Genomic DNA, 26,840 nt, shown 5'->3' with positions numbered 1-26,840 from the left:
TTGGAGTAGCAGTGGTGACACGAGTTTTATATGGACCCTGATAGTAGGGTGTATCAGAGTAGCTGCAGAGAGGTGTTAGGGGTCTCGAAGGGTTTCTCTAGCAGCAGTAATTGGTGGTAGAGTGAGGAGGCACAATAGAAAGTGGAAGCCAAGAAAGCGGCGTACTTGAAGCTTATAGAGAGCATGGATGAGGAGGCGAAGAGGTTGAACATGGAGGGGTATATGAGGGCTAAGAAGGAGGCAAAGTTAGCGGTTACTGCAGCTAAGACTACGACATTTGGGCATTTGTATGAGGAGCTTGGGGCCAAAGGCGGGGACAAGAAGTTATACAGGCTAGCCAAGATGAGAGAGAGAGAGAGAGAGAGAGAGAGGAAGGCCCATGATCTGGATCAAGTTAACTGCATCAAAGATAAGGAAGGTAGAGTTTTGATGGAAGAGGCTCGGATTAGATAAAGATGGAAGACATATTTTCATAAACTCCTAAATGAAGAGGGCGATAAGAACATTGTACTGGGCGATTTGGAGCTTCCGAGATGCGCCAGAATTTCGGGTATTGTAGGTGGATAAGAGTAGAGAAGGTTGAGGGGGATATGCGTAAGATACACAAGAGTATAGCAATCAGGCATGTTGAAATCCTTATGGAATTTTGGAAAATTGCGGGTAGGGCAGGTTTGGAGTGGCTCACTAGGCTCTTCAATGTCATTTTTAAGATGAAAAAGATGCCAGAAGAATAGAGATGGAGTATGATAATTCCACTATATAAAAATAAAGGTGACATCCAAAATTGCAATAATTATATGAGGGATTAAACTGCTTAGCCATACGATAAAAGTTTGGGAAAAGGGTGATTGAAGTGAGGGTGAAGAGCAGTGTGCCTATTTCTGAGAAATAGTTTGGTTTCATGTCAGGGAGTTCGACTATGGAAGACATTCTCCTTGTGAGGAAATTGGTGGAGTGGTATATGGAGATGAATAAGGACTTGCATATGTTGTTCATTGACCTAGAGAAAGTATATGACAAATTCCTGAGAGAGGTGTTTTGGCGATGATTGGAGGCTAAAGGGATCCCAGTAACCTATATTAGGGTAATTAAAGACATGTATGATAGAGCTAAGACTCGGGTTAGAATAACGCAAGGAGACTCGGAAAACTTTCCAGTTGTGATGGAGTTGCACCAGGGATCAATGCTTAGCCCATTTTTATTTTCCTTGGCGATGTATGCATTGACGAGACACATTCAAAGAGAGGTACCATGGAGTATGTTATTTGTTGATGACATAGTTCTTATTGACGAGACACAGGATGGTATTAACGAGATACTGGAGGTTTGGAGACATACCCTAGAGAGGTTTCAAGTTGAGCAGGACCAAGATGGAATATTGGAGTACAAGTTCAACAACAGTACCTGATAAGCGCAAAACACAACACGAAATTGATGCTCGTTTCAAGTTGAGTAGGACCAAAATGGAATACTTGGAGTACAAGTTCAACAACAGTACCTGACGAGCGCAAAACACAACACGGAATTGATACTCGCTAGTCAAAGATAGTATAGTTAAATTATCATTTTCACAGGGATTGGATTTAAATAATGCTCTAGTAATTTCTGGTTTCACTGCTATTCAGGATGATCAAAACCTTATTTGGATTGCTTACGAACTACAATTAACTACTAAAGTAAAACAATTGGCAGTTGATGGCAAAGAACTCGAGATTAATTAGCAAAGTTGGTTTCTCATCAATGTGAGGAATAAGGGTCGTGACAGGATATGTGCAAGATAGCTATTTGGGATTTAGCTTTAGTTTAATTCACTATTTCTAATGATTCTCACGAATTCACTCGATGATTAGTTCAAACGTGTAGTCAAGACTCCTCTCTCGATTAAATCGTAACTATACGAGGTGAACTAATATAAGCACTGTAAAAGTATGCAACCATGTGTTAATGAATTAGTCTTTAGAAAAACATCTCTCGAATATTCTCCTAACTTAATTTAATCAACAATTCAACAAGTTCTTTCTATTACTTAAGAGAATCAATGAATTAAATTAAAAAAGATCATGCAAAGATAATCACCAAAATATTCATCTTTCGATTAAATAGACCGGTGAATAAAGTTGCAATAATTCAAAACTCCATAAACTAATTCAAGCAAGAACTAGAGTTAAAATCCATAAATATTTATCAAAATACCATATCCGTCAAACCTTAAGGGAAACTACTCCAAAATATAATTAAAAAGTAAGAAATCATCAATCTAACATTACAATATAAACTCCCATCTTGAATTGATGAAAACATGATGAAATCTCGTGTCTTGTAGCTTCTAATGCTCTCTCAAAGCTTCTAAGGTCAAAAGTCCTCTAAAAATTATATTTTTGGTGTATTTATACTATGTAGGAATGAGTCCGAACAAAACTACCCTTTCCAAGCCGAAATGGGACAGTTGGACCGCGACAATACACTGGCACGACACCACATTAGCAAGGATCTTTCAGGGAGTTGATTTTTTTCACTTTGCAGGAATTTTGCACTAGCGTTATGAGCTCCGCGGCGCGGTAGTGCAATTTCTCAAAGTAATTTTGTTTTTTCACTTTTGATATCCAAACTTGGTCCTCGACCCACGAACGTGATCCTAACTTAATTTCTTGGGTTTTTACTCAGACTTCAAAGATCCACATTGTTCGATTAAGTTCCAAATTATATTTTAACTCGAACTCACTTCCTGCAAGGCATAAAGCACATAATAAGTGCAATGCACTAACATTTAAGCTCAAACACAAGTAAAGTGCAAACTATGACTAAAACACGTGATTCTAGCCTACCATCAGTACCAGAAAGTGAATATGGAGGTAAGACTTGATACACAAGTCATTCCAAAAAAAGGTAGTTTCAAGTGCCTTGGATCTATCATGCAGGGTAACAAGGAGATTGATGAATATGTAACACATCGTATTGTAACATGATGGATGAAGTGGAGGCTTGCTTCTAGTGTCTTGTGTGATAAGAATATGTCGTTGAGACATAAAGGTAAGTTTTACAAGGTTATAGTTAGACCGACTATGTTGTATGGAGTAGAGTGCTGGCCTGTCAAGAACTCTCATATCTAGAAGATAAAAGTAGTTAAGATGAGGATATTAAGGTAGATGTGTGGGCATACCAGATTGGATAAGATTAGGAATGAAGTTATTCGGGATAAGGTGGGAGTGGCTCATGTGGAGGATAAAATGGGGGAGGCGAGATTGAGATGGTTCGGGCATGTTAAGAGGAAAAGTATAGAAGGCCCAGTTAGAAGGTACGAAAGGTTAGCCTCGGTGGGTAGTAGGAATAGTAGAGGTAGGCCTAAGAAGTCTTAGGGAGAGGTTATTAGGCGGGACATGGTGCAGTTGGAGCTAACTGAGGACATGGACCTAGATAGGAGGGTATGAAGGTCGAAGGTTAGAGTAGAGGGCTAGTAGGTAGTCGAGCGTTTCTCTTTGTCTTACTAAGTTCGCTAGCCAAATCTCCGACGAGAATACAAAATGCACTGTATTTAAAAATGGAAAATACAATCAAGTCTCGTCGGTCTCCGACGAAAATACAAAATACACCTTAGATCTCTGACAAAATACAAAAGACGTTTATTTATACAATAATTTTCCGGAGTGGAAGGCGGTGGAGAAAAAAGAGGTGACTCTTTTTTTCGGCTTGAAAAACAGTGGTGGAGGAATAAGTTTTCGGCCAGACGAATATATTAAGATGTGAGATATAAAGACGAGGAAGAAGCCATGGATTCCGCCATCTCCTTCAGATCCAGATTCGGTTACGCCTCCGATCTTCCTCCACTATTATTTTCGTCACCGGTAATGGATTGATCACAACTTCGTGATTTCAGATATGGATCTGACGGTGGGTGGCGATAGTGTTTCAGAGTAATTCACGGTGAATTACTCTGTTGTTTAGTTGAGCTCCAGTAGAGATTTGTGGGAGAAAATGATCGATGGCAACTTCTCTGTTGTTACTACTCGCTGGACAGCGGTGGTTGGCGACGAAGTTGGACATGAGGCTGACTGAGGGAGAAGAGAGATAAACGAAGGAGAGAGAACTGAGGGAGAAGAGAGAGAGGGTTTAGGGAAAAGATTGATACAGTGGGATAACTCTACGTATTGGATATATAACTATGACATGTAAATTGAAAATTCATTGTAGCTATGGAAAGCAATTAAATTATAAGATAGTTATCATCCATAAATAACCCTTAGAATTAGCTATGGAAAGTAAATTTTCTAAGAATTAACCTAAAAATGCGCCTACCTAATCATTTAAATTAAAAATAATTTGTGAATATATAATTTATGTTTATTATGTATATAAATATATATAATAAGTATATAATTTATGTATGCCATTTAAGAAAAATAAATAATAAATTTGATCAGCTATTTAGGTAAAGATCCCTCACAACAATGATATCTAGCCCAAATAGGCATGACCAAATAAGGAAGTTTGGGGAAAAAAATTCAGAAGGTAGAAGTTTTTATAATTTTTTTGGTTGAAATATTTTGCTTGGAAAGAAGCGATCCTACTGCACGCTCCAAATTAAAATGACAACATGTATCTCTTAATCATTAAAATAATAAAACTTTGTATGCGAAACATGTATCTTATACTTATTTGTTTGGTAACGTCATGTGCAGATAAATTTTTTCTTGGAGGAAGTACATAATTTTCACTTTTCTCCGGGTTGCCAAGTGGAATTCAGATTAAGAAAGAAAATTAAGAATAGATTCTTACACGTGTGTTTGTTTGTTGATATGTTTAATAAATCTTTTGAGTATATTCAGTGACTTCTATTAGTTTATTGTTAAAAGGTATGTGAATATGCTGTTGTTTGTATTTAAACTTGTATACAGTGTGTGAATATTCCGTTGGTTCTATGTAGTAACTTGTGTTATGTTGTTGGTAAAAGGCGTGATAATATGCCTTATAAAAGGGCATGTTTGTGCAAGTAAATTGAATTTGCTTGTTGGTAAAAGTATGTGAATATGCTATAGTGTGTATTCAGTAAATTGTATCACCTTGTTGCTAAAAGTTCGTGAATATGCTGTTGTTGTCTTCAGTAATTTGTATTAGAATGTTGGTAAAAGGTATGTGAACGTGCTGTAGTTTGCAGTCCTGATCTTGTACTAGCTTGTTGGTAAAGGGTATGTGACTATGCTGTAATTTGTATTCTGTAACTTGTATTATTATGTTGTCAATGAAATGTGTTAAGGTTAACCATATCTAGACAAGTAAGGTAAGCCTAGCGGAAAAGTACCCTCCACCTCTAGCCAGGAGGCTGGGATTCAAATTACAAAAGGAGCAAAGTGGGAAAAGGGCCAGTCTTGACTCTGAGACACGGTTGTTAGAATTATCTTTTTAAATAAATGATAGCTATGTTTTAATTAGTTTGTCGAAGTGGCTTGGCAGTATCTTTTGGAACTATCAGCTGCTGTCTAATGGTTGCTTTTTATCTTCTAAATAAGTCGTTCTTCAGTTGAGATTCCTTTGATGTGTTACAGGGGTGAAAAATTGGATAGTAATTTTTGACCTTATAATTGGTGGCTATATGTAACGACCCGACCGGTCGTTTCATGAGTTACCGTCCCGTTTTTTCCATTTCCGCTTATTTATGTGTTGTTCAGCTGTATTTCATTGTATCGTATTGGTTGGTTCGGGTCTGTAGTGATTTTGAAGTGGAATGAGACACGTAAGCTCTTATTTAGAAGCTTAAGTTGGAAAAGTCAACCAGATGTTGAATTATGTGTAGAAGATCTCGGATGTGAATTCTGATGGTTCGGGTAGCTCCGTTAGGTGATTTTGGACTTAGGAGCGTGTTCGGAATGTGATTTGAAGGTCCGTGGTAGAATTAGACTTGAATTGGTGAAATTGAAAATTTAGTATTTCCGGTCGGCAGTGGAAATCTGAATATCGGGGTCAGAATGGAATTCTAAAAATTAGAGTAGGTCCATAGTATCATTTGTGTCGTGTGTGCAAAATTTCAGGTCGTTCGGACGAGGTTTGATAGGTTTCGGCATCGGTTGCGGAATTCAGAAGTTTGGAAAATCCTTAGGCTTAAATCCGAGGGTGATTTGGTGTTTGGATGTTATTTTGAGTGTTTAAAAGGTTTGAATAAGTTTGGATGGTGATATGTGACTTGTTGACATGTTTAATTGAGGTCTCGAGGGCCTCAGGTTGATTTCGGGAGATTGACGGATCAAGGATGAGAATTGAGGAAGTGCTGAAGATTTCTTTCAGCTATCATAACCGCACATGCGGAGTGGGGACCGCAGGTGCGAGGCTCGCAGAAGCAGGAGAGAAGCGGCCAAGGCCAAGGAAGCCAAGAACAACAGGTGCGGAAGGAGGAGTGCACCTGCGAGACGCAGGTGCGGGTATTGGACCGCAGAAGCGGTTATGGGCTATTAAGTGAAAATTGCAAATACGGTTGGTTTGACCGCAGAAGCGGTCCGCAGATGCGTAAAGTGGGCCGCAGGTGCAAGATGCCTGGGTAAAAGGTATTTAAGGAAGCCCTTCGCGAATATTTGGGTGTTCTTCACCATTTCTATCCGGATTTTAGCTATTTCTGGAGGGTTTTGAAGAGGGAATCAAGGGGATACTCATTGAGGTAAATTATTTGAGCTTAATACTTATGATTATGGTAATTTTCAGTTGATTAAGCCTGAAATTGAAAGAAATTAGGGATGAAATTGAGGGGTTAGAGCTTGGATATTGAAGAGTTTAATTTGAGGATTTGAGGGACCATTTGATGTCGGATTTTGATGGTTTTGGTATGTATGGACTCGTGTGTGAAATGAGTTCTAGTTTTGTAATTTTTGTCGGATTCCGAGACGTGGGTACGAGCCCGGGTTTGGATGAATTTCGAGATTTTGGTATAAATTGTTAGGTTTTTGTTTGGAATTAATCCCTTGGCCTATATTGGTCATATTGTATTGCTTTTGTTAGATTCGAGGCATTTGGAGGCCGATTCCAGAGGCAAGGGAATCACGGAGTAGGGATTTGACCGGTTCGAGGTAAGTAATGATTGTAAATCTTGTCCTGAGGGTATGAAACCCCGGATTTCACATCGTTTCACTATTTGAGGTGACGCACATGCTAGATGACGAGCGTGTGACGTGCACCGTTGGGAATTTGTGACTTGGTCCGCCCCGTAGCAACTATTAAGTTGTGTATTTGACTGGAAACTATATGATACTTTTGTGTTTTAGAAAGAATTTCTATAATTTGGGTTGAATGCCATATTGGGGCCCCGTGCCAAGCTGTTTGGACCCTTAGGAGTCTTTTCTTATTATTTCCTCACTGTTTTGACTCAAGATCTGTACTCAGTCATGTTATGTTTTACTGATTTCATAATCCAGTATTTATTACTCTGTTTTTATGTATAAAATGATATTTTGGGCTGAGCATCCTATTTTACTGATAGCCTGAGTGGTTTGAGAGGTTTCTGACTGAGTAAGGTCGAGGGCCTGTGTTGTGAGGATATTATGGGATCGGGCTGCGCTCCGCAGCATGTTGTTACTGATTTGTGATTATGAGAGGCCGAGGTCCTGATTAATTATGCCACGAGGTGGCATGTTATAGCGCTTGGGATATAGGAGCCCCTCCGGATCTATATACCCCAGTGAGCGTGGGTACCCTGAGTGAGTGATATGATGTTGCCCGAGGGGTGGTTCTTGATTCATGTTGTGCTGGAGGGTCTGATTATGAGTGATTGTCAGGTTGCTCGAGGGGCTAATTCTGAGTGATGTTGTGTTCGATGAGCGGTTTATGTTACATGTTTTGCTCGAGGGGCCATTTATGATTTTCATCACTTTTACTCTAAATTTCATTGAACCTCTGTTGAAAAATATCTTTTTACCGAAATTGGATTTTAAACGAGATGATTTGACTTATATATTGATTTGAAAGCATGACATATTTACTGAGATTTCATGACGTGAATTTATGTGTTTCTTACTGCTTAGTCTTTATTTACTTTTATTACCTACTAAGTTGGCGTACTCATATTACTCCCTGCACCTTGTGTGCAGATCCGGGGGTTGCTGGACGTGATAGCGAGCGTTGATTCTTCCATCCGTCGTAGATATTCGGAGTTGGCAAGGTAGTTGTATGTCGATCGTAGCCTTGCTCTTCTCCCTCATGTCTTCCTCTAGATTTTATTAGCATTTTTCCCAGACTGTATTAGTCTTAGTTGTTATTGGATAGCCCTTAGTAGATGCTCGTGACTTGTAATACTCCGATGTCGGGCTTTTATTTCTTCTGCACTTTGTTAGTTAGACTTATGCTATAAAGCTTTATTAATTAATAGTTGAAAAACATTTTTATTATGAAATGTCAGATTATTTAGGGATTGTGTCGGCTGACCTAGTTCCATGATAGGCGCCATTGCGACCAGGTTGGTTTTGGGGTCGTAACAAGTTGGTATCAGAGCCTAAGTTACATAGGTCTCACGGGTCATGAGCGGGTTTAGTAAAGTTTTGCGGATCGGTACGAAGACGTCTGTACTTATCTTTGAGAGGCTACAGAACCTTTAGGAAAAAAAACTTCCTATTCTTGAATTCTTGTTGTGCGAATCTGTTGATTCTGGTAACTAAACTTATGTTATTCTATTCTCATAGATGGTGAGGACGTGTGCTCCCGGTCAGGACAGACGGCCACCAGTATCACCAGTTGGGGTTGCGAGAGGTCGAGGTCACGGTCGAGGTCGTGGTAGGGGAAGGGGTGTAGCCCACAAAGCAGCTAGGGCAACACCTGTAGATCCACCAGCCGCCCCAGTTCATGATCAGGTCCCAGATGTGGATGCTCCAGCAGGACCAACTTAGGCACTGGCTGTGCCTACTATTATCCTAGGCCTTCAGGAGGCCCTAGCTCAGATTCTATTAATGTGTACTGGCCTAGCTCAGGCGGTCTCAGTTACTACGGCCGCAACTACTTCTCAGGCCGGGGGAGGCCCTCAGACTCCCACCGCTCACACACCTGAGCATGTTGTTTAGGGACTTCAAACATCGGGGGCACCTCCAGCCCAGCCGATTGCAACTGCTCAGGACTATGTAGCTCTTGCTATGCCAGAGGACGAGCAACGCAGATTGGATAGGTTTGGGAGACTCCAGCCTCCGTCATTTAGTGGTGCTGAGGGTGAGGATGAACATGGTTTCTTGGACAAGTGTAAGAGGATGCTTTGGACCGCAAGTATTCTGGAGACCAGTGTGGTCACATTCACTACTTTCCAGTTCTTTGGGGATGCACTTAGTTGGTGGGAGGCTTACGAGAGGCATAGGCCGGTTGGTGCAGCGCCCCTTACTTAGCAGCAGTTCTCCGTTCTCTTTTTGGAGAAGTTTGTACCTGAGTCTCGCCGAGAGGAGATGCGCAGGCAGTTCGAGCAGCTTCGTCAGGGTGATATGTTTGTTACACAGTATGAGATGTGATTCTTCGAGTTAGCTCATCATGCGGTCTGGTTGGTTCCCATAGATCGAGAGAGGATCATGAGGTTTATAGATGGCCTCGGTTTTCAGCTTCGGTTGCTTATGACCAGAGAGAGGGTGTCTAGAGCCACTTTTGATGAGGTTGTCGACATTTCTCGACAGATTGAGATGGTTCATGGTCAGGAGAGGGTTGAGAGGGAGTCTAAGAGGGTTCGTGGATAGGGTGGATTCAGTGGTGCTCCTCATGGGGGTCAGTTTCAACACGGCAGAGGCCGTCCATTCAGACATGCTCAGTCAGCTCGCCCAGTTCGTCATGGGGCTTCATCGTGCTATGGTTCTCACAGTTCTCATCAGGGCCATTCATCACTTAATGCCCTTCTAGCCTAGAGTTCGTCCTATGACCCATTAGTTCAGGGCTCTTCCATGCCAGGTTCTTCTACTAGTCATCCCGATGCTAAGGATTCCCTTCAGTCCCCGTCTCCAGCACCAGAGGGTTGTTTTAAGTATGGAGAGTTAGGGCATATGTGGAGGCATTGTCCTCATCGTCATGGGGGTCCGCCTCAATAGAGGAGTCAGCCATCGACTTCAGCACCAGTTACTTCACCACTTACCCAGTCACATAAGAGTGGAGTATCACCCTAGAGGAGGAGGTCGATCCGGTGGTGGTCAGGCCTGTTTCTATGCACTCCCAGCCAGACCAGATGTTGTTGCTTCAGATGCCGTGATCACAGGTATTATCTCAGTTTGCCATAGAGATGCCTCTGTATTATTTGATCCTGGTTTCACTTTTTCATATGTGTCATCATATTTTGCTCGTTATTTGGATATGCCCCGTGGGTCTCTTGTTTCATATATTCGTGTATCTACTCCGGTGGGGCGATACTATTGTTGTGGACCGCATATATCGGTCATGTGTGGTGACTATTGGGGGTTTGGATACCCGTGTAGACCTTCTGTTGCTTTGTATGGTTGATTTTGATGTGATATTGGGCATGGACTGGTTATCTCTGTGTCGTGCTATTTTGGACTGTCATGCTAAGATAGTGACGTTGGCTATGCCGGGGGTGCCACAGATTGAGTGGCGAGGTTGGACGGATTATGTTCCCAGTAGAGCGATTTCATTTTGAAGGCCTAACGGATGGTTGGGAAGGGTTGTCTTTCTTATTTGGCCTTCGTGAGGGATGTTAGTGTAGAGACTCCGACCATTGACTCAGTTTCGATAGTGAGGCATTTTTCGGATATGTTTCCTGCAGATCTGTCGGGCATGCCACCAGATAGGGATATTGACTTTGGTATTGATTTGATGCCGGGCATTCAGCCCATTTCTCTTCCACTATATCGTATGGCACCGGCGGAATTAAAGGAGTTGAAGGAGCTGCTTCAGGAACTCCTTGTTAAGGGGTTTATTCGGCCTAATATGTCGCCTTGGGGTACACCTGTCCTATTTGTGAAGAAGAAGGATGGCACGATGAGGATGTGCATTGATTACAAGCAGTTAAACAAAGTCACAATCAAGAACAAGTATCCTTTGCCTCGTATTGATGATTTATTTGACCAACTTCAGGGAGTGAGAGTGTTCTCCAAGATTGATCTCAGGTCAGGGTACCACCAGCTAAAGATTAGGGACTCGGACATTCTTAAGATAGATTTTAGGACCCGATATGGTCTTTATGAGTTCTTTGTGATGTTTTTTGGGCTGACCAATGCCCCAACAACGTTCATGCATTTGATGAACAACGTGTTTCGGCCTTATCTTGACTCGTTTATTATTATATTCATTGATGATATTCTGGTGTACTCACGTAGTCAGGAGGAGCACGCTGAGCATTTGAGAGTTGTATTGCTGCGGTTGAGGGAAGAGAAGCTTTATGCAAAGTTCTCCAACTATGAGTTTTGGCTTAGTTCAATGGCTTTCTTTGGGCACGTGGTGTCCAGTGAGGGTATTCAGGTTGATCCGAAGAAGATAGAGGCGGTTCAAAGTTGGCCCATACCATCCTCAGCCACAAAGATTCGCAGCTTTCTTGGTTTGGTGGGTTATTACCGTCAGTTTGTTTAGGGATTTTCATCTATAGCGTCACCTTTGACCAAATTAACTCAAAAGGGTGCTCCTTTCAGGTGGTCGGATGAGTGTGAGGCGAGCTTTTAGAAGCTCAAGACTGCCTTGACCACAACTCCAATGTTAGTTTTGTCATCAACTTTAGGTTCTTATACGGTATATTGTGATGCTTCTCGAGTTGGTATTGGGTGTGTGTTGATGTAGGAGGGTAACGTGATTATTTATGCTTCTCGTCGGTTGAAGCCCCATGAGAAAAACTACCTTGTTTATGATTTGGAGTTGGCTGCCATTATTCACGCGTTTAAGATTTGGAGGCATTATCTCTATGGTGTGTCTTGTGAGGTGTTTACTGATCATCGTAGACCGAGTGGGAGATGCGGAAAAGATATCCACACCTGTTTGAGGCTTCAGGTATGTTACTTGACTCGTTCGAGGACGAACGTTTGTTTAAGAGGGGGAGGATATAACGACCCGACCGGTCATTTCATGAGTTACTACCTTGTTTTCCCCATTTCTGCTTCTTTATGTGTTGTTCAACTGTATTTTATTGTATTGTGTTAGTTGGTTTGGGTCCGGAGTAATTTTGGAGTGGAATAAGACACTTAGTCTTTTTTTAGAAGCTTAAGTTGGAAAAGTCAATTGGATGTTGACTTATGTGTAGAAGATCTCGAATATGAATTCTGATGGTTTGAGTAGCTCCGTTTGGTGATTTTAGACTTAGGAGCATGTTCAGAATATGATTTGGAGGTCTGTGGTAGAATTAGCCTTGAATTGGCGAAATTGAAAATTTGGTGTTTTCCGGTCGACAATGGAAATCTTGATATCGGGGTCAGAATGGAATTCTGAAAATTGGAGTAGGTTAGTGTCATTTGTGTCATATGTGCAAAATTTCAGGTCGTTTGGACGAGTTTTGATAGGTTTCGGCATCGGTTGCGGAATTTGGAAAATCCTTAGGCTTGAATCGGAGGGTGATTTGGTATTTGGATGTTGTTTTGAGTATCCTGAAGGTTTGAATAAGTTTGGATGGTGATATGTGACTTGTTGACATGTTTGGTTGAGGTCCCGAGGTCCTCGGGTTGATTTCGGGAGGTTGACGGATCAAGGATGGGAATTGAGGAACTGCTAAAGATTTCCTTTAGCTGTCATAACCACACCTACGGAGTGGGGACCACAGGTGCGAGACTCGCAGAAGCCAAGGCCAAGGAAGCCAGGAACCACAAGTGCGGAAGGAAGAGCACACCTACGAGACCGCAGGTGCGGGTATTAGACCGCAGAAGCGGTTATGGGCTGTTAAGTGAAAACCACAAAAACAGTTGGTTTGACCGCAGAAGCGGTCCGCAGATGCGTGAAGTGGAACGCATGTGCGAGATGCCTGGGTAAAAGGTATTTAAGGAAGCCCTTCACGAATTTTTGGGTGTTCTTCACCATTTCTATCCGGATTTTAGAGAATTTTGGAGGGTTTTGAAGAGGGAATCAAGGGGATACTCATTGAGGTTAGTTATTTGAGCTTAATACTTATGATTATGGTAATTTTTAGTTGATTAAGTCTGAAATTGAAAGAAATTAGGGATAAAACTGAGGGGTTAGGGCTTGAAAATTGGAGAGATTAATTTGAGGATTTGAGGGGCCATTTAATATCAGATTTTGATGGTTTTGGTATGTATGGACTCGTGTGTGAAAGGAGCTTCTAGTTTTGTGATTTTTATCGGATTCCGAAACGTGGGCTCAGGGACCAGGTTTGGATGAATTTCGGGATTTTGGTATAAATTGTTAGTTTTTCGTTTGGAATTGATCCCTTGGCCTATATTGATCATATTGTATTGCTTTTGGTTAGATTCTAGGTATTTGGAGGCTGATTCTAGATGCAAGGGAATTGCAGAGTAGGGATTTGATCGGTTCGAGGTAAGTAATGATTATAAATCTTGTCATGAGGATATGAAACCCCGAATTTCACATTGTTTCACTATTTGAGATGACGCACACGCTAGATAACGAGCGTGTGGCGTGCACCGTTGGGGATTTGTGACTTGGTCCACCCCGTAGAAACTATTAAGTTGCGTATTTAACTGGAAACTATATGATACTTTTGTGTTTTAGAAAGAATTTCTATAATTTCTCACTATTTTGACTCAAGATCTGTACTCAATCTTGTTATGTTTTACTGATTTTATAATTTAGTATTTATTACTCTGTTTTCATGCATAAAATGATATTTTGAGCTGAACACCCTATTTTACTGATAGCTCGAGTGGCTTGAGAGGTTTCTGACTGAGTGAGGCCGAGAGCCTATGTTGTGAGGATATTATGGGATCGGGTTGCGTGCCGCAACATGTTGTTATTGATTTGTGATTATGAGAGGCCGAGGGCCTGATTGATTATGCCACAAGGTGGCCTGTTCTTGTGGCCTGTTATAGCGCTTGGGCTGTAGGAGCCCCTCCGGAGTCTGTACACCCCCAGTGAGCGCGGGTACCCTGAGTGAGTGATATGATGTTGCCCGAGGGGCGGTTCTTGATTCATGTTGTGCCTGAGACGCTGATTACGATTGATTGTGAGGTTTCCCGATGGGCTGATTCTGAGTGATGTTGTGCCCGATGGGCGGTTTATGATACATTTTTTTCTCGAGGGGACATTTATGATTTTCATCACTTTTACTCTAAATTACATTGAACCTCTGTTGAAACTGTTGAAAAATATCTTCAAATGATTTTTAGCGAAATTGGATTTTAAATGAGATGATTTGACTTATACACTGATTTGAAAACATGATGTATTTACTGAGATTTCATGAAATGGATTTATGTGTTTCTTACTACTCAGTCTTTATTTACTTTTATTACTTACTGAGTTGGCGTACTCACATTACTCTATGCACCTTGGGTGCATATCCAAGGGTTGCTGGACGTGATAGCGAGCGCTGATTCTTCCATCCGTCGGGGATATTCGGAGTTGGCAAGGTAGCTGCATGGCGATCGCAGCCTTGCTCTTCTCCCTCCTGTCTTCCTCTAGATTTTATTAGTGTTTTTCCTAGACTGTATTAGTCTTAGTTGTTATTGGATTGCCCATAGTAGATGCTCGTGACTTGTGACACCTCGATGTCGGGCTTTTATTTCTTCCGCACTTTGTTAGTTAGACTTATTCTATGAAGCTTTATTAATTAATAATTGAAAAATATCTTTATTATGAAATGTCGGATTATTTTGGGATTGGGTCGGCTGGCCTAGTTCCATGATAGGCGCCATCATGACCGGGTTGGTTTTGGGATCGTGACACTATACCTGCTGATACCTGCCTCTGTTGACTATGGGTATTGACTCTTTTAAGGATTAAGGTGAATGCGTTTTCATTGCATCTGACATATTGCAAGAAGGGGCCTAATAATACATAAATAACCTTATCATAAAAGTAAATCCATGGGCTACACAACCTTATCAAAAAAAGTTAATCCATGTGCAATTTGTTTATGCTTACCGATTGTGTGATGGTTGAATTTATATGCATGCTTGTGTGAGTAGACAAAATAAACACATGCACTATTTCCCCTCTTTATTTATTTTTTTCTTGCCTTTTATACTGTATGAGCAGTAGTGTTACTATTAACAGTCTTCTTTCCCGTTCACTTTTTAGTTTTTTTTAGAGAATATTAACTGTTTGTCTCTTGCGTAGGTGGTCAATGCTAAAGTTATCCGTAACAAGCAAACTGGACAGTTAGAGGGTTATGGCTTTATTGAATTTAATAGACATGCTGCCGCAGAGAAGAATTTGCTAGCATGGGAATGTATTGGGAAAAATTAAGTTTATATATGAAATTCATTATAAGATGACACGTCATGACATGTGAATCAGTCAAAGAAGGATAGGTGATGAAGAATAATCAACGAGGCATGAGCTTCAACAGGCACGGGCATATGTTCAGAGAAAAAGCAAGGAGGATAGGCGCTCGAACCTCTTTATGATGGAAGAGAATGAATCTGATAGTAAATAAGGTATAGATACATACTATTGAGCATTAAATATGGGAAACATTAAGGAATTTGTATTGAATCAAATATGATTGCTGATTGTAACGTTACATTAAATGTCATTAATTGACAATAATGACTCAATTATGGTAGAAACGAAACGTATTACCTAGAAATAGCTATAAAAGGAGAAGACTGATCATTTGTAACGACACAAAATATCATCGGAATATACTGATTTACTTTGCTTTCTTCTGTTCATCTTATTATTATTAAAGTCAATTTCTTTTATTCATTCTATATTTGATTATTAGTAACCCGAGTTCTTCTAAAATAAAGTTTTGACCGAAATTCCTATTTTTGGTTAAACAAATTGGTTCCATTACCGGGAATCTGATAATCGTTTACTTTCTTAATCAAATTCTTTCATCAAAAAACTTACCATGTCGAATAACAACGACAACAACCAACAAGATCCTCAACATCAGGAGAATGATGCGAGTGACAGGACCTCACTTCCCTCACTGCGTGATTCACAACGTCAGTCACGAGAAGGAACTCCAGATGGCTCTGAAACAAATAATGGGGTTGCAAATCAAAACGGATACGATGCAAATCAAAATGCTAGAGTTGCGAACGAACAAGCACTCGATGATGCCTTAAAAATCTCATTACTCAACAAGTCAGCAATGCTCTCCTAGCTTTTACCAGCCAATTGCCAGTTGTACCACCAACACCAACTCCGAATCAGAATACTTTGGAAAACCCACGTTCTAGGCTCGTTAACTCAAGCACTGGTGGAACTCCAAGTGAGTCTCGCGATGGTAAACCAGGTAACATAGTTAATTCTGATTTACAAAATTTAGTTCTAACCTTGCAGAAGCAGCTCAAGGAGCAAAGCGATCACATAGAGCAAATACATGGAGTGCCACCTGTAATCAAAGGAATAGACATGGATAAGTACTCACAATAACCATGGAAGCCTAGTGCTGCTCCGGTGCCGATCCCGAAGAAGTTCAAAATGTCTGATATTCCAAAGTATGATGGCACAACTGATCCACGAGACCACCTGACTACATTCACAACTGGTGTGAAAGGCAACGATTTAACCAAACAAGAAATTGAATCAGTATTAGTCAAGAAATTCGGCGAAACACTCACAAAGGGAGCATTAACACGGTATTTCCTCTTACCCGAAAATTCTATAAATTCTTTTGTTGAGCTTGCAGATTCTTTTTTCAAAGCGCATTCGGGAGCTCAAAAAGTTGAAAAAAGAATGGAAGATATTTTCAAAATCAAGCAAGGAGATTCAGAGCTGCTTAGAGAGTTCGTGGATAGGTTCCAGCGTGAAAGAATGACGTTACCACGCGTACCTGATAACTGGGCAGCTATGGCTTTTGCCAGTAATTTGAATGAGAAAAGCTCAGAAGCCATGAGACAAATCAAGGAAAGTCTGTGTGAATTCTAGCAACAACATGGAATGATGTTTACAACAGATACAGCACGAAGCTGAGGATAGAAGAAGACACTATCTCCCGATCCCAGAAAGAGGAGAAGGTGAGTTTGAGACATTCAGAAATCAAAAAAAGGTTCGGTAAAAATAGATACGAACCATATATGGGCCCAGTAGGAAAAGACTCACGATCAAGGTAGGATAATTCAAGGAACGATCATAGATCGAGAAATAGAGAGTCGGGTTCATCATCAAGGTCTGGAAACGATCGAAACACACGAGAAATTCGAGATGATGATAGGAACTTGAAGGCAAGATTTGGCGGTTACAAATTTAATGTCAACACTTCAGAGTTAGTAGTGGTATTAAGAGGCATGGGTGATAAGGTGCGGTGGCCAAAAGAAATGAGATCAAATCCAAACAGGCGCAATCCTGATCACTAGTGCGAATTTCACAATGATCATGGTCATAAAACGGCAGATTGTAGTTTGCTACAAGGTGAAATTGACCATATATTAAAGCAAGGGTATCTCACTGAATTATTCAGTGAGAAAGGTAAGCAAGCATACATGAAGAATAGGCAGGAGCCCCCTAAACCTCCTTCTCCCAAAAGGACCGTCAATGTTATAAGCGGGGGCGAAGAAATCAATGGCGTGACGTATACAACAACCAATAAAGTTTCTAAAGTTACAATTACCCACGGGAAGCAGGTCTAACATGTTTTGGAGGAAGAGAGTATTACATTTGATGATGCAGATGCAGATGGCGTGTTAACTCCACATAACGATGCACTGGTAATATCTCTACTTGTACATGATACTAATGTGAAACGAGTTTTGATTGATCCAGGTAGTTCCGTGAACATTATTCTGCTAAGAGTACTAAACGAGATGCAAGCTGAAGATAAACTAGTACCAAAGGCGCATACTTTGTCTGGATTCGACAATTCAAGCGTTGTGACAAAAGGGGAGCTAACACTTACTACATTCGCAGAAGGGGTTGTCAAAGATACGAAATTTCATGTGGTAGAGATGGAAATGGCTTACAATATGATTCTCGGGAGACCATGGATCCACGAGATGGACGTCGTTCCGTCTACCTTACATCAAGTTATTAAATTTCCATCACCATGGGGAATACGTCAAATCCGTGGGGATCAACAGACATCCAGGAGCATCAACTCTATAGCAGATTCAAATACGAGAAATGAAGAAAAATAGCAGTTATAGAATCCAGTTGAGGATACCACAACACAAGCCTCAACTGAACAAGGGCGAACAGATGTGGACTCAAGGCCTGATTCCATTCAAGAACCAGAGGAAAATAAAAACAACGATTGAAGAACTGGAGGCTGTAGAGTTATTTACACAATGTCCTGGAAGGAAAGTCTACGTTGGGGCCAACCTAAGCCACGACATAAAAGGTAAGTTGATTGAATTTTTAAAAACTAACGTGGATTGTTTTGCCCGGTCCTATTCTGATATGACAGGAATACCACCAGAAGTAATGACTCACAAGTTAAATGAATACCCATCGTATCCACCCGCCAAACAAAAGAAGAGAAAGTAGGGGACTTTCAAAAATCAAGTGATTCAAGATGAGGTTCAGAAACTATTAAAAATTGGGTCTATCCGCGAGGTAAAGTATCCTAATTGGTTAGCCAATACTGTTGTAGTACCGAAAAAGAATGGCAAATGGCGAGTTTGTGTAGATTACATAGACCTTAACAAAGCTTGTCCTAAAGATTCTTTTCCATTACCACATATAGATCAACTGATTGATGCTACTGCAGGACATGAATTGTTAAGCTTTTTAGATGCGTATTCAGGGTATAACTAGATCAAAATGAATCCCCTAGATGAAGAAAAAACTTCATTTATAATAGACAGGGGAACTTACTGTTATAAAGTAATGCCCTTTGGTCTCAAACACGCTGGTGCAACGTATCAAATATTGGTGATCAAAATATTCCAAGAACATTTAGGAAAATCTATGGAGGTCTACATAGATGATATGCTTGTTAAATCTCAACAATCAGGGGATCATATATCGCACTTGTCTGATACATTTTAGATCTTACAAAAATTCAATATGAAGCTAAATCACGAGAAATGTGCATTCGGCATTTCATCAGGTAAGTTTTTGGGTTATCTTGTTTCTAACCGTGGTATTGAAGTAAATCCCGCGCAGATTAAAGCCATTGAAGAAATTTCTGACATGCTTACAAGTAAAAAAGAAGTGCAGAGACTGACAGGAAGAATTGCAGCCTTGGGGAGATTTATTTCCAAGTCATCAGAAAAATATTTTAAATTCTTTTCAGCTCTTAAAAAGCAAGATCAGTTCGAATGGACTGAGGAGTGTCAACAAGCACTCAAAAACTTGAAGACATACCTGTCAAATCCGCTGTTACTCGCAAAACCAAAGGTTGGGGAAAGATTGCTCATCTATCTGGTTGTGTCAGAAGTAGCGGTAGGTGCAGTTTTAGTTCGTGAAGACCAATAAATAGTCTCCAATTTATTAATGTAGCAAATCATTATTAGATGCAGAGACAAGGTATCCTCAATTAGAAAAGCTTGCACTTGCACTAATCATAGCATCTAGGAAACTAAGGCCTTATTTTCAATTCCATCCTATTTCCGTAGTAACCGCTTATCCATTGCATAATATATTACATAAGCATGAGTTATCAGGTAGGTTAGCCAAATGGGCTATAGAATTAAGTGAATATGACATCACATATCAGCCCAGAACCACAATAAAATCTCAGGTGTTAGCAGATTTTTGGCTGATTTTAGCCATGGGATGCAATTAGAAGCAGAAAAAGAATTACAAGTGTTCAACGGGTCTAATCTAGGAATTTGGACCTTATTTACTGATGGCTCATCTAATGTGATAGGGGCAGGTTTAGGAATTGTTTTGGTACCATCTACGGGTGAAACCCTTCGACAAGTCATAAAATGTCATTCTATAACTAACAATGAGGCAGAGTATGAAGTTGTGATTGCAGGTTTAGAACTGGCACGAGAACTCGACATTAATCAGATTATAATCAAAAGCGATTTGCAGCTTGTAGTTAACCAAATGCTGGGGACTTATATAGCTAGGGAAGCATGAATGCAACAATACTTAGAGAAGGTACGAGATCAGATTAGGCAATTCCAAACCTAGAAAGTTACGTAGATACCAAGAGATAAAAATGTCAAGGCAGACGCCCTAGCCAATCTCGCATCTGCGGCAAACGTGACGATCAATGAAAATGCCTCCGTAATTCATTTGTTTCATTCAGTACTCGATCTAGACAAAAATGAGGTAAATTTCAATAACTTAACCTGGGATTGGAGGAACGAGATTGTTGCTTTTTTGCAGTATGGTATAGTCCCTGAAGTCAAGAATAAAGCTCACGCGCTTCGAAAAAAGGCTGCTCAATATTATTTAAAACAAGATAATCTTTATCGAAAAATGTTCGGTGGACCCTTAGCAAGATGCCTCGGGCCTTCTCAAAGGGAATATATAATGAAAGAGATACACGAGAGGCATTGTGGAAATCACGCAGGAGGAAGATCACTAGTAAGAACCATCATTAGAGCAGGCTATTATTGGCCTAAAATGGAAGAGGAAGCGGAAAATTTCGTGGCAAAATGTGATAAATGTTAAAGATACGGTAATAACATGCATAGACCTGCGAAGTTGTTACATCCGGTCGTTGCACCGTGACCTTTTATGAAATGGGGGATAGATATCGTGGGTCCTCTACCACAAGCAAAAGGCAAGGTAAAATTCTTGCTTGTACTCTCTGACTACTTTACTAAATGGGTAGAAGTAGGAGCATTTAAACAGGTACGAGAAAAAGAAGTCAGAGATTTTATTTGGCGAAATATCATATGTCGATTCGGCGTACCAAAGGAAATCGTGTGTGATAATGGCCCGCAATTTATAGGCGCACAAATCATGAATTTTTTTCAAAGTTGGTAGATTAAAAGGATTACTTCAACACCTTATCATCTGGTGGGTAACGGACAAGCTGAATCGACAAATAAAGTCATTATCAACAATTTGAAGAAACGATTAGAAGAATCAAAAGGTAATTGGCCAGAATTGCTACCTGGTGTTTTATGGGCATACCGCACCACAACAAAAACAAGTACGGGTGAAACACCATTCTCATTGGTGTACGGAGTTGAAGCCTTAATTCCAGTTGAGATAGGGGAGCCAAGCACAAGGTACACGCAAGCGTCAGAGGAATCCAATGAAGAATAAATGCGCATAAACCTTGATCTACTTGAAGGAAAAAGGGAAGCTGCATTAATAAGAATGGCAGCACAAAAATAAGTCTTGGAATGATATTACAATCGGAAGGCACGTCTAAGATACTTCAAAATTGGGGACTTCGTACTCAAGAAAGTTTTTCAATCCACAAAGGCAGCTAATGCGGGAAAATTAAGTCCAACTTGGGAAGGACCTTACAAGATTCATGGTATCATGGGGAAAGGAGCATACGAGCTGGAAACAATGGATGGCAAGATATTACCTTCACATTGGAATGTCGTTCACCTGAAGAGATACTATTTCTAAAGAGTACCCACGGTTAGGTATCCTCGTCTTAAAATTTTAATTTTGAATTGTTAAAGTTTTACTAACGATTTTAGATGATAGGCAAAAAGCTAACCTATACTAAATGATGAATCACGCCCTGCAAGGCACGTGGAATAGATTAAAATTTTCGGTCTAGGGTTACAACTATTCTGATAGAAATTGAGACGGGTTAAGTAGTCTTCATTTATAATTGTACTTCCGAGTCCCATATGTTTTATTCCTTTGTAGGAAAAGGACCAAATAAGAGGAGTAATAAAGTGCTCGAGACTTCATACTTCAAAGCTCAAACACTTGGGGGAGTATATACTATACATAGACATATGTATAAAGAAGGCAAAAGATATTGGGAAATAATCAAAGTTCAAGCCTGAAAATTTTACTCATTAAATGAGTCAAGTGCAGAGCAAAGTTACGAGCTAAGGCCAAAGAAAAACCTTAGCATAGTTAGGTTAAAGGCAATGTACTGAAACAGGTTATAAATAAAAACCTAGTGTTTTATTTTCTTTTTTGAAATCTGTTGTAAGGAAAACAGTTACGAAGAAGTTATAGAAGTTATTTAAATACATGTAAGGTGTTATTTAAAACTTGACAAAGTTCAATAAAAACTTGTCAAAGTTATTTCAAGAAACATGTGTATTCCTATTTCTTTTGTCGTACATTAACACCATTATAAAGTTGAGACGTCTTCTTCATTAAGTGTTGAATATAAAAGGTCCCTCTTTTATAAAATTCATGATTGATTTAAATATTCATGGAGTTAAAAAAGCATTTTGTAAAATTAAAATGCAAACTATTGAATAAGTCCTTAAAATATAAAGGCAAGAATGAGCAAAACAGAAGTTCAAAAATAACTACAAAAACTTCTTAATATTAAAAAGTTTAGACTAAGTATGAACTTTGGCATAAACTAAGAGTTACTTATACAAAACGCTCCGAAAAAGGTCTGGGGACTTGACGTTTTCAACAAACCCTCAAATAGGACCAAGGGTTGTAACCACATTCCACTAAAGAAAAAAAAGGGGCAGTCACATATCATTAACTTGTCACTGAGGAGTTGAAGAAGGAACCAAAGTAGGGTCATCAGCAGCAGCAGGCTCAACTTGACTTGAAGGAGTTGGAACATTCACCGTACCCATATCATCTTCAACATTGCCAGAAGCTTCAGCCACGGGAGAAGGAAAGTCTTGGCTCTGCTAAGTCTTTTCAATAGTTTCTCTTATTTTGGCTAACTCAGCTTCCAAGTTAAAATTCTCCTGGCTAACGTCCACAAGGGTATCATGGCGAGTATTTAAAAACGCCCAACTCACTTCAATTGCGGTTTTGTCTTCAAGAATCTCGTAATCTCTCTCTCAGTCAGCAATTTTACTTTTAAGCTTTTCATTCTCAACCAAGGCAGAATCATAAGAAGTCTGAAGAGAAGCATGTGAACTTTCTAAGGAACGAACCTTATCAGAAGATTCCCGGAGGTCTTCTTGAGTCTGATTCAGAGTTTGCATAAGTTCACCGGCATACACTTTTTTCTCACTTAAAAGAGCCTTCAACTCTCTGATTTCTTCACTAGCCTTGGAGAGTTGCTCGGAAAAAGAAGTTTCGAGAAGATTCTTGTCCTTACCAGCTTGATTTGAGGAAGCTCTTTCAACCGCCAATTCCGTAGTTAAAACCCTCAACTGTTGCTCTAAGGTGCACTTGTTCTCTTCTAACACTTCCATGTCAATTTGAAGGCTTTCATATTGTTCTCTCTAGTTATCTGCTTCAACTTGACACTCATGCATTAGTTGCTCCATGTGAGAAACCCTCTTCATCATTTCTGTACCAACGAGGTTGATCTAAAAAAAGAGAAGGTAAGAACCTTAATAAAAAACTAGGCCTAAACTTTCACTACCAAACCCGCGGGCAAAAAGCTGTTCAGGGGAGATGCTTCATCATCTGAAATAATTCGTCTTCAGAGTCCCGATCAACGGTAGCTTTCCTTTTCAATGAAGAACCCAAAATTATCTCTTGGGCCATTTCCAAAGAAATTTTGGAAGCTACGACGGACTCAGCACTTACGCCTCGAATGGGAAATCCTGACAAAAAGAAGGATCAAAATAATTTCTGGAAGAAGCAATAAGTAAAATTATAAAAAAAACTCTTACCGTAAGTTTTCACTTTCCGACCAAATCGATAAGAGAGGTTTTTCCAAGACCTACTGTCCATTGGAGCAACATTCAATAGCTTTCTTACCCAACCACGAAAGTTGGGAATTTCATCAACAACTCCCATGGTTGCTGAAAAAGAAAAAGAAAACTAAGATGATGATCATCAAAATTGAGAAAAAGGTACGAGAAAGTCATTAAAAAGAAAACTCACGTGCAAAATTCCGCTTCGCAGGAAAGAGAACATTTTCTTCACCCACTAAACCAACAGTGGGGGCAGCAACAAATCTGGCATACCACTCACGGTCTTTGTCATCTTCTGGACTGACCAGAACTCTTTTGCTTCTTGCCACTAGAGTGAAGACTCCTTAGCAAAAGAGTTTGGGAGAATAGAGATGGATTAAATGAAAAAATGTAAAAGGTATACTAGCCATATTGGCCAAATGCCTCAAACAAGAAATAGCCCTCCACACAATATGGCCAATTTGTCCTAAACAGACGTCGAAAAAATGACAGAATTCGAGGATAACAGGGTCAATAGCAGGTTTGAAACCCAACGTGAAAGGGTATGTATAAACAAAAGAAAACCCAGTTAAATAAGAGATGATTCTTTGGTTCTCATTGGGGATTATAATGGGGAAGTCATGGCTCAAATGGCAATCTCTACGAACTACTGAAATCAAACCTTCAGTAATTTGAGTCGGTAGATATTAGCATGATCTAATGAAGACAGTTGATTTCTAATGGATTCTCTATCATTATAAAAAGATAGTTCCGCAGGAACAATTTCATCCACTAAAGGTTCATGAAGAGGTTCAGTGGGTTCTTTAGTCCTAGATGAATATCTTTGAGAAAGTGAACCCCTAGTTCTAGAAGGAGGAGTAGAACTCAATGAAGGAATAGAGGGGCCTCGTGATGAAGAAGACCCTAAACTACGAAGCTTTCCTCCTCTTCTACTTCTAATAGGAGCAAGAGAAATGTTGTCAACAATGGGGACTCTCCGAGGGTTAGGGTTTGAAGAAGACATAGTAGTACAAGAAAGAAGAAAATTAGAATTGAATATTCGAAACTTTTGTGAAAAAGACAAAGGTAAAAAGTTATATTTATAGTCAGAAGCAACCGTCAAAGGAAAAGGTATAATGATGGAAACGTCATAATGAGAACTGACGCTTCTTAATTGGTGAAGCCGTAAAAAAGCCTTAAAAGGCGCTGAAGGGTTGCAGAGCCAATCAGGAGACGCCACGTGTCATGGACATTAAATGGAAGAGACAGTTGAAGCATCAGTTCCAGAGAAAAATTAATGGCGGCAAATATTCCCGTTTTAATGAGGTCCACTTCCCAAATATTCTATTGATGAATAAATGACAAGTGGGGGGAGGAGGGGACTATATGTATTGGGAAAAATTAAGTTTATAAATGGAATTCATTATAAGATGACACGTCATGACACGTGGACCAGTCAAAGAAGGATAGGTGATGAAGAATAATCAAAGAGGCATGAGCTTCAACAGGCACAGGCAGATGTTCAGGGAAAAAGCAAGGAGGATAGGCGCTCGAACCTCTTTATGATGGAAGGGAATGAATCTGATAGTAAATAAGGTATAAATATGTACTATTGGGCATTAAATACGGGAAACGTTAAGGAATTTGTATTGAATCAAATGTGATTGTTGATTGTAATGTTACATTAAATGTCATTAATTGACAATAATGGCTCAATTATGGTAGAAACGAAACGTATTACCTAGAAATAACTATAAAAGAAGAAGACTGATCATTTGTAAGGACACGAAATATCAACAGAATATACTAATTTACCTTGCTTTCTTCTGTTCATCTTATTATTATTAAAGTCAATTTCTTTTATTCATTCTATATTTGATTATCAGTAACCCGAGTTCTTCTAAAATAAAGTTTTGACGGAAATTCCTATTTTTGGTTAAACAGGGACCTTGATGCCTAATATTGAGCAAAATTTTAGACTTAACTGGGCATCTCTTGGCTCCGGTGAAAAGCGTTTCGATAATGCTCCTGAATATACAATATTTGTTGGTTACTTGGCAGCTGATGTCACTGATTACATGCTTCAGGAGACAGTTAGGGTTAACTATCGTTTTGTGAGAGGAGCTAAGGTTGTAACAGATAGGGCCACAGGGCGCACCAAAGGTTATGGTTTTGTTAAATCTGGGGATGAAAGTGAGCAGTTACGTTCTATGACAGAGATGAATGGACAGTTTTTCTCGACCAGGCCAATGCGGATTGGTCCTGCAGCTAACAAGAAGGGCATGGGTGGTCAGAGTCAAGGTATGTCTCAACCCAGTTGGTACTTGTACTGCTTTATGTGGTAATCTTTTACAGCAGTTAAGCGAAATGTATCTAGCTTGCAGCTTGATTGCTTGCTTCACTTGGCTTGTAGATTTTGGATCTTTTGTCTTTTGTTTAATTGTCATAAAGTCCTTCAATGGTTAAGCTTTGATAGTTCGAGGATGCTGTTGCTTTATTACGTTTCCTTTCATTCCATTATGCTCTTGAATTCTTGATGAGTACCCAGCTATCCACATCACTTCGTTCCCTTTGTTTAAAACTTCTCGTTGAAATATTAAATCTCATAAAACTCCACTTGTCTCCAAGCAGGATGAATGGGAGGCTCTATGATTTAAGGGCCTGGATGCTTGTTTCAGCTGAAATGAATACTATCATTTAGGACGTGGTTTGGCGTAATTCAGTTCATTTAAATGTCGTTAAATATCGTTATGTGGGATCCTCGTAACTTTTTATTTTTATTTTGCAACTTTTTCCATTACTCCGCAGTCCTTGTGTCAGTTTATTTTTCTTTACTTTTCACCCATTTCACTTTATCTTTACATTTCCACCATTTTATTAACTTCAATATCTTGTTAGCCTGCCGGAAGTTGAACTTAATCTTCATTATTCCTTTACGCTTTCTGGTAGTCTCATTCATTGATTTAGTTCCTAGTCCTGGATCTATTCATCTCTTAAGTCTGCTTTATTTACCTCATGAACTTGTTCCGTAAATCCCCTTTACAGGGGCGAGAACTTTCTTGCCACCATTATAATCTTATGCTACCATCATATGTTCTGTTTGGTACAAGATCTGGTACTCATGCTTTCTTTATGTGACACTGTTGCTAATTGAAGGAGTCAAACCTTTTTTTCTTTCACTAT

General features: G+C 39.8%; 1 protein-coding gene across 1 annotated transcript; it reads left to right on the top strand.

Moving 5' to 3' along the window:
- The first annotated feature begins 183 nt into the window (after nucleotides 1-183).
- Nucleotides 184-26,023, top strand: LOC138877951 (polyadenylate-binding protein RBP47C-like). Its single transcript, XM_070157597.1, has 5 exons — nucleotides 184-418; nucleotides 909-1,033; nucleotides 1,575-1,676; nucleotides 15,178-15,289; nucleotides 25,602-26,023. Exons 1-5 carry the CDS (start codon nucleotides 184-186, stop codon nucleotides 26,000-26,002), a joined length of 975 nt encoding a protein of 324 aa, XP_070013698.1. The 3' UTR covers nucleotides 26,003-26,023.
- Nucleotides 26,024-26,840: the final 817 nt, after the last annotated feature.

This window comes from Nicotiana sylvestris, chromosome 9 (assembly GCF_000393655.2).
Source record: "Nicotiana sylvestris chromosome 9, ASM39365v2, whole genome shotgun sequence".
Taxonomy (NCBI): domain Eukaryota; kingdom Viridiplantae; phylum Streptophyta; class Magnoliopsida; order Solanales; family Solanaceae; genus Nicotiana; species Nicotiana sylvestris.
Note: the sequence above shows the minus strand (reverse complement) of the source record. Positions and strands in the feature narration are given on the sequence as shown.